The sequence below is a fragment of the Malania oleifera genome, chromosome 1, assembly GCF_029873635.1.
Source record: "Malania oleifera isolate guangnan ecotype guangnan chromosome 1, ASM2987363v1, whole genome shotgun sequence".
NCBI lineage: Eukaryota > Viridiplantae > Streptophyta > Magnoliopsida > Santalales > Ximeniaceae > Malania > Malania oleifera.
The window spans coordinates 59,406,778-59,415,622 of NC_080417.1; the positions used below are offsets into that span (position 1 = coordinate 59,406,778).

General features: G+C 37.6%; 1 protein-coding gene across 3 annotated transcripts; it reads left to right on the forward strand.

The window, feature by feature from the left end:
• Positions 1-2,326: 2,326 nt before the first annotated feature.
• Positions 2,327-6,557, forward strand: LOC131150769 (isocitrate lyase). Of its 3 annotated transcripts, none has more exons than XM_058101718.1 (3): positions 2,327-2,583; positions 4,453-6,055; positions 6,332-6,557. In XM_058101718.1, exons 1-3 carry the CDS (start codon positions 2,554-2,556, stop codon positions 6,424-6,426), a joined length of 1,728 nt encoding a protein of 575 aa, XP_057957701.1. In that variant the 5' UTR covers positions 2,327-2,553; the 3' UTR covers positions 6,427-6,557. The 3 variants fall into 3 exon arrangements, with proteins under 3 accessions (XP_057957701.1, XP_057957711.1, XP_057957694.1); XM_058101728.1 differs by having other exon boundaries at positions 2,439-2,583; positions 4,453-6,129; XM_058101711.1 differs by having other exon boundaries at positions 2,484-2,583; positions 4,453-6,557.
• The last annotated feature ends 2,288 nt before the right edge of the window (positions 6,558-8,845 follow it).

The following is an 8,845-nucleotide window of genomic DNA, read 5'->3' on the forward strand; positions in this document are numbered from 1 at the left end:
GGAAAATTAGGTTTTAGTGATGAAAATATTAGTGACGATTTGGGTTTCGTCACTAAAAGAGTTTTATTAATAACGGTTTTCAAAACCATCACTAATACTGCATTTTTAGTGACATAATTCAAACCGTCACAAATACTTTCGTCACTAAAAATCAGTTTGTTTGTAGTGAAGTATAAGACAATAGTAATCAATATTTTTTAAAATGTCATTTATTTTTCTTTTAAATATTTGAGGTGCATTTTTTTTAACCAAATGGCATTACTATCCATTCATAATGCTCTTGTCAAACACCAAAATCCCATTAGAGGCATGTTTGTTTGTTTGTTTGTTTTTCATTTTTATTCATTATAAAAATTTATATAGCAAACATGCCCCTCCATGTGTCCATATACATGTTTTGTGGATGTAAAACATATGATGGTGGATTCCACATTTATTAAGGGCAAGTCCCCTCTATGATTTCCCGCCCATCTTCCTCAGAATCCTATTTTATTTCCTAAAGTATCAACTATGAAGTCCTTTTTCTTGCTCAATCTATTTTTCAAAATTTTCCTTTATTATTATATTTATTTTTCTAGCTTTGAAGATATTAAAGTTGTGTTATTATTTATAAAGTTATATACAAATCCTTCCTATAATTAATTTCTTCTTCTTTATCTCACTTTCCCTAGGGGCTTCATTCTTCTATTTATCTAGCATTTTTTATTTTATTTTTCTATAATTTTTTCTTGAGATATGCTTTCCATACCCTCTAATTTTATCAATCCCATAAGTTGAAACATATTTCTCATATACGATTTCAGTATTTTTATAATTATCCACATTTGTACTCACAATTTCATCCAGAATTTTTCACTTTCCTTTCTTTCAAGCATTATTTATAACTCATTGAGAAAGTACTTCTCATATATACTTTTTTTTTTTGGATTACGCACCGGGTTTCCACGTGTTGGGTTTACGGTTCACGTGACTAATCCCGCGCCCCTTGAAGCCGACCCCACAACTCCAAATAGAGGTAAATTCCAGGAATCCATGGGCGAAAACACTTATCATATATACTTGAACAAGTGGTACTAGTGTGCATTGGTAGTGTGGACAAATCCTTAAGAGAAAATGCTAAAAGGTACATAGTATAATTTTATAAATAGTTATAGATATGTATGTGTATAATATATACTTTTTATTTTTTTTATTTCTCTTGAGTTGAAAGAATTTGTAGTCCTCACCTTCTTAATTAGGACGATGTCTTTTTTTTGAAGTAATGGTTCCAAAGGCTCGCCTTTCTCTTAAATCTCCTTCTTTTTTTCTATGTGTACATAATCATTTTTTGCTATATCTTAGATTTGGAGGTGTATTGGATTTGAGTAAGATCTAGTGTGAAAAAATTGTTCAAATCAAAGGTTCAAAATCCATACTCACTGATGCAACTTAAGTGAATTTAGGTCATATTGATATATAATCTATAGTTTGAATATAAATAGGGAAATTTTGGAGAAAAAAATCATAATCTGAAAATTTGTCACTTACGTCATGTTGGTATGGGAAATGGGACGAAAATTCGAATAGAGGACTTGAAGAAATTAAGGGAAAAATTCCATTGCATTCTATCCAAATGTTGCATTCCATTCTTACGTACTAAAAATGCAGTGAGATTGCAAGAAATATGCTTGCAGTCACATAGCTAAATAGTTTACTGCTGCGCCCAATTAAATTATTTAATGGAATTTAACTTTGCTTCATGTTAAAAATAGTTCACCCAATTTAGTCCCATGTTCAAATTTTTTAGGCATGGAGCAGGAAAGCGTGGGAATAGATGGAAAAACTCAACGCAGACCCATTTTCAATAGTCCAAAAAATAAATAAATAAATAAATAAATAAATCATTTGATGACATTTTTCTTCCGCAGGTACCTAACAAGTAACAAGTAACTAGCTGCTAGCATGTCATTGAAGAAGCAAAGAAATGAACCCAAGAGGAATTCAGATAGAGGTGGTTCAATGCCTGATTCAATGATCAGCTATTTCTATTTATAGGAATTCAGGGGTGGTTCAATTCATATCCAAAAACCCAGAAACCAAAAAGAAAAAGAAAAAAAAAAATTGTCCTAGAGGCAGTTAAATGATGGCAATATATAAAAGAAACAAACAGAAAGAAAAAAAAAATGAGAAAGAGAGATGCAATGGTGAAGTCATGAACAGGGAAGAGGACAAACGTACCGATAATTAAAACAGCCCAGTTTTCTAATTATAGAATGTGGGCAACTGCACCTAGCTAGCTACCTCCATGACCCAAGTTTTATTATCTGATAACAATGAGCAAAAAAAAAACTGATAGATATATAGATAACGATGAATAGGAAAGAGAGTGGAAACTAACCCGGCTCCTTGCCTTTTTGTTATCTTAATTCTTATCCGCAAGCAAGCAGGTGTGACAAGGTATGATCTCCATCTTGCTATAAATTGGGAACTATGATCAGAAGGATCTGCATGAACCTCTCTTGTATAGTTTAAGAAGAATAGCTTTGCTTCGGAAAAAGACGAGTACTTCTGCCCATGGCTGCATCTTTCTCAGTCCCTTCCATGGTGAGTTTTCAACAGCAGCCTCTTTCTCTCTTCCCTCTCCTCCTTTTAAGTAATGTTTATAGGGAGACTTAATTCATAGGCTGCATGCATATATGGGTTATTAGCTAGTCTTATCATGATTCATGATATCACTTTTTCTTGAAATGGGGGTTGCATTAGTCCCTCTTATTAATTAAACAGTATTCCAATTCAGAATTTTTTAATTTTCCTTGAAAGGGGCTTAATTTCTAGCTATCCATATTGAGCTTCTCATCATCATGGAACTACATCACTAAGTCACAGCACTGTCGAGATTTGGTGTCATTTCAAATGGAACCCAGGCCACGGTGAACTACCAAGTCAATCTATCCAACTTCCGTTGAAATGACATAATGCTCTTCGTAAAGGGTGGTTAGCGCTGGCCAAATGAGGAGATTTTAATTTCTGGACACAACAGATCAATTTGTCAACTCATGGATATATGGTTCTAGGCCAAAAGATACTCTCTTTATTATTATTATTATTATTATTATTATTATTATTATTAGGAAAAATAAAATATTAACCTTTTCGAATGGTTTACAATCATTTGGATCCCGATCATAAATGGCTTTGCTTTATGCCCACACAATCCCCTGTTTTGGGCCCATTCGAAGTAAATTTCGCTATTTTTTTTTTGGATTACGCACCGGGCATCCACGTGTCCGTTTTACAGTCCACGTGACTAATCCTTCGCCTCTTGAAGTTGACCCCACAACTTAAAAGGGAGGGTAAATTCAGGAGTCTAGGGGCGGAAACGAACCTGAGAGGGTTTGAATACCTGATCTCATGAGAAGCACTCCCACAGCCCGCACTACCACTGGAACCACACCCTGGGGTTAAATTTCGCTATTTTTAGAGTGTAGTAAAGATGTCATGTATTATTAGGACCCGAATGACCATAATCCATTCAGTTAAACCAGCTGAATTATTGTTATTATTATTTTATTTTATTTTTAGATTACGCATCGGGTATCCACGTGTCTGTTTTACGGTCCACGTGACTAATCCTGCACCCCTTGAAGTTGACCCCACAACTCCAAAGGGAGGGTAAATTCAGGAGTTCAGGAGCGGAAATGAGCTCAGGAGGGTTTGAACACCTGACCTCATGAGAGGCACTCTCGCAACCCACACTACCACCTAAACCACACCCTGGGGGTAATTATTGTTATTATTCTTATATATGACGATGGTATTTAAGACCTTTTAAATACGTGATTAATCCACAAGCTTACCATTTGATCCCTCTTTAACTTCTCCACTTGAATACTAAGTTTTAATCACAACTGGAAAGAAGTATCCCTCATAACTAAATTCATTGACCATAAAAATCCTGAATTCACCACTGAGGCTTATTATTATTATAATAAACGAAAGCATAAGCATACCAGATATATAGAGAGAGCTACTGAAAAAATGAAGAGGAAAAAGAGAAGAAGAGAAATAAAACAAAAAGAAAAGAAATAGACACTAACAAATAAAGAAACCAACCATTCTCAAATGTATCCCCAGCCACTGTCCAAGCGGTCAGCTTAAACGGAACACCATAGAGTGAAATAAGTGTCTTTCATAAAGATTCATTGCCCAAGCGATCAATTTAGGTGCTTTGGGCCAAACCAGACCTGTTTCAATGAATTCATCTTAAGTTTTAAAAATCTTGTCGATTCATCCTTTCTGTACTGAAGTGAGACGCCATTTCCAGTTTCTTCACTTGTATAAAATCCAGAAATATAGTAGATCCATGTCCACATATCCAGAAATAAGAAGAAGCATGTCATCTTACGAAAAAACGATCCTAATTTAATCATGATCATATGGGTTTTCTAATTTTGGGTTGCAATCTTGTGGCAGATGATGGAGGAAGAAGGGAGGTTTGAAGCAGAAGTCGCAGAAGTGCAAGCATGGTGGAATTCGGAGAGGTTCAGGCTAACCCGTCGACCATACTCGGCCAGAGACGTGGTGGCTCTGCGAGGCAGCCTTCGACAAAGCTACGGTTCCAACGAGATGGCGAAGAAGCTGTGGAGAACCCTCAAGACCCACCAAGCCAATGGCACTGCCTCGAGGACTTTCGGTGCACTTGATCCTGTTCAAGTCACCATGATGGCCAAGTACTTGGACACCATTTATGTCTCTGGCTGGCAGTGCTCGTCCACCCACACCACCTCCAATGAGCCGGGACCTGACCTTGCTGACTACCCTTACGACACCGTTCCAAACAAGGTCGAACACCTCTTCTTCGCGCAGCAATACCACGACCGGAAGCAGAGGGAGGCGAGAATGAGCATGAGCAGAGAAGAGAGGGCTAGAACCCCTTTTGTTGATTACCTGAAACCCATCATTGCTGATGGGGACACCGGGTTTGGTGGTGCCACCGCAACCATTAAGCTTTGCAAGCTTTTTGTGGAGCGGGGAGCCGCCGGGGTTCACATAGAAGACCAGTCCTCGGTAACCAAAAAATGTGGTCACATGGCAGGAAAAGTTCTTGTTCCAGTTAGCGAGCACATAAACAGGCTCGTTGCGGCGAGGCTGCAGTTTGACATAATGGGGGTGGAGACGGTCTTGGTGGCTCGATCCGACGCAGTGGCTGCGAACTTGATTCAGAGCAATGTGGACACGAGGGACCATCAATTCATATTGGGGGCAACTAACGCAAGCCTCAAGGGGAAGAGTTTGGCTACTCTTCTGAAAGAAGCAATGGATGCTGGCAAAACAGGAGCAGAGCTTCAAGCCCTGGAGGATAATTGGCTTTCAGTGGCACAGTTAAAGACATTTCCTGACTGTGTCGTCCAAGCGATTAAGTCCATGAACATTGGGGAGGAAGAGAAGAGGAGGAGACTAAATGAGTGGATGAGCCATTCTGCTCACAACAAGTGCTTGTCCAACGAGCAAGGCCGGGAAATTGCTGAAAGATTGGGGCTCAACAACCTCTTCTGGGACTGGGATATGCCCAGGACTAGAGAAGGGTTCTACAGGTTTAAAGGATCGGTAACAGCTGCGATTGTGCGCGGCTGGGCTTTTGCTCCTCATGCTGATCTTATCTGGATGGAGACCTCGAGCCCAGACTTGGTGGAGTGCACCCACTTTGCGGAAGGAGTGAAATCGGTACACCCGGAGATCATGTTGGCTTATAATCTCTCTCCTTCCTTCAACTGGGATGCGTCGGGAATGTCCGATGAACAGATGAGGGATTTCATCCCAAGGATTGCAAGGCTCGGTTACTGCTGGCAGTTCATTACGCTAGGGGGTTTCCATGCCGATGCGCTGGTGACCGACACTTTCGCAAAGGATTATGAACGGCGAGGCATGCTGGCCTATGTGGAAAGGATCCAGAGGGAGGAGAGGAACAATGGAGTTGATACACTGGCTCACCAGAAGTGGTCTGGTGCAAATTATTATGATAGAGTTCTTAAGACTGTCCAGGGAGGCATCAGTTCCACTGCAGCCATGGGAAAGGGTAAGCCTCCCCCTGCTTCTCACTCAAACATGACTACTCAACTGCTCACAAGTATTGCATGGCTCAAAAGATTGGTACGCTCCAACCAGTGCAATGAAAAGCAGTGATTCCTGCAGACACTTATTTTATGTTGAGAGCTTGGATTTTAAGTTTAAGGCTCAAAATCCACGCTTCCAAACACAAGCTTGTGAAATCACTAATGCTTTGTTCATACTTCACTAACAATATTAGCAGAAAGCAGCCATTGCTCATATTCTTTCCATCTTTTGCCTGCAGGAGTAACCGAAGAACAATTCAGAGAAACATGGACTCGTGCAGGCACATCTGAAATGGCAGGAGGAAGTGCACTGGTTGCAAAGTCAAGAATGTAGCTGGGAGAGCTACATTTGGGCCATGATGATCAAGGGTTAATTATCAAAGAACCTTATTTATTTAATTCCTATTTTCTGAAAATGAGCTAAAATAATTAAATTCAAATAATTCATCGTGGATTTGGTGTTCAGGGCTTGTGCCAAACACGGAAATATTTTATATTTTTTATGCATGTTTATGTGAAACGCCAATTCCATCCTATAGCATTAAGGCTAGACCATATCTGTCTACGGTCCAAGATAAAACTTCCTCTAGTCCAATCAACGCTAACTAGAATAATTAATTATATAAAAAAAAAAAAAAAACAGATTTAATCAGCAACCAATTAACAACACAAATCAGTCACATAATTACAAAGAAAACACCAAAATTTATGTGGAAACTCCTTCAATGTGAAATAAAAAACCACAGGATCAAAGTTCGCTTTGGTACAGATGGTCTTGGGTTCGAGACTTGGGAGTGACCTCCCCAAAAATGGGGGTAAGGCTTGTCGACATACTAGACCTCACTTATAGTGGGAGGCTTGTGCACTGGGTACGACATTTTTATCAAAGTCCGCTTGCAATCTTCCATTATATCAAAATTGTAGGTTACAATAGATGTTTCCTAATGGAAACTAGAGGCATACATCAAGTACATCATCAAGAATTACAAATTCTTGGCATCCAAAGCAATATGAATCATCACCAATAAGGTGGGATCAAACTTGAATGAGAAATAGAGAAGTCTCTCAATGATATCCTCAATGGTATATTGGATGAAACTAGTGGCAATATTTGTTTCATAATTTAGATGCCCATTTAGTTCAATAACCGCATCATTGGTTGTAGGTGGATCTATATCACCTAAATCGTCCCAATCATCATGCATCAACTCCAACCTAATTTGAACTCATAGAAGGAGGAACTAGATCCAAATCAACCAAGTCACCATTGTTTGTCTTTCCATTTTCAACAATTTTTTTTATTTTCTTCAATGGTTTGGTCTTAAACAAATACAACATCTGCTTCTAATTAATTTCTTCTCAAATGGATCCTCTATACCTTGAATTGTCATGTTTGAATTTGATAAGATGCATGACTTCTTTTTTGCATCAAACTTTGAACTCTCATTTTTAGGAATGTGCACAAAAGCTTTCCAACAAAGCCCTTTTACGTGATCGCAGGAAACATCTTTTCCAACTCCAAACTTTTTCTAGAATGTCTGTTGACTTTTTGAGTTTGATCTCTGTTTTAATTATGACAAACAACAGCATCTCACTTGTGTACTTAGTAAATATACAGGTTTATAATTCTAGAAGCACAAGTGAAGGATGCAAAATGGAAGTCATAAATGCACTTCAAGCTCGTACCAATAGGCGTATTCCATGGGAATCAAGAGAGCAAGCTTGAAATCTTTATTTATTTTTGGGTTGTAATAATTAATTAGGTTTAATTGTACATGCATCTCATGATTTAATATGAAACTCATACTTGATCTTAGACTGACCTTGGGTACTCTATATTTCATGGAAAATCCTTTTACAAATGTGCAAAAATTATTTCAAGTGCAAAAATCATTTTTTTTTTTAAATGAAAAACTCCAAAGCAAGCTTTTCAAAGACCCCTTCATGCTTCTTCCGTCTCATTAATGAGCAATTTTCTTGATCAATCCATTCTCATATTAAAACATGTTCAACATGAAAGTTGTGATATTTTCTCTTAACTTTCCGTTGCCACCAAGAACATTCAATTTGAAGTTGTATAGAAAAAGTTATGGTCAAAATACTGAAAGGTGTCCGTAGTAGAAAAATTCCCTTCATGTTTCTTCCGTCTCATTGATAGGCATTTTTCTTAATCCATAACTTTTTATCTTAAAATGTGTTCAACATAAAAGTTATGGGTTTTTCTCTTGACTTTCTGTTGATACCAAGAACGTTCAATTTACAATTGTATAGAAAACGTTATGAGTAAAATACTGAAGGGTGTCCGCGTAAAAAGCTCCCCAATGGCCGAAAGAACGGCTAGTTTTCAAATTAAATCATATTTTAATACCCCCAATGGCCATAAAATGGCTAGTTTTGGTTTTTGCCTATAAATACAAGCCAAAGACACTTGAAAAATTGAGAAGAAATATCTTAAGAGCATATCTATACATTTTTTGCTTCTCCCTCATTTTTCATACCCCTTTGTGCATTAAATTTCATATTTCTCTTACTCTTTCACTTTGAAAATTCTTCTTGGGAGAGAATTTTGTGGGTTATTGAAGGAAACTTGGAGCATATATCCACTCATATATTTTTGCTTCAAAGACTCCTTTTTCTTAAGGTAATTTTATTTTAAAAGGCTTGAGCATATATTATCTTTCATATATATATTGTGCTTCATAGCCTTTTTATTTTCATGTTTTCCAAAGACCAAAGTTTCTCCTCTACTCTTC

Coding starts and splice junctions, on each gene's coding strand:
- LOC131150769 (XM_058101711.1), top strand. CDS start 2,554: ATGGCTGCATCTTTCTCAGTCCCTTCCATG. Junction 2,584..4,452: donor CTTTCTCAGTCCCTTCCATG/GTGAGTTTTCAA, acceptor ATCTTGTGGCAG/ATGATGGAGGAAGAAGGGAG.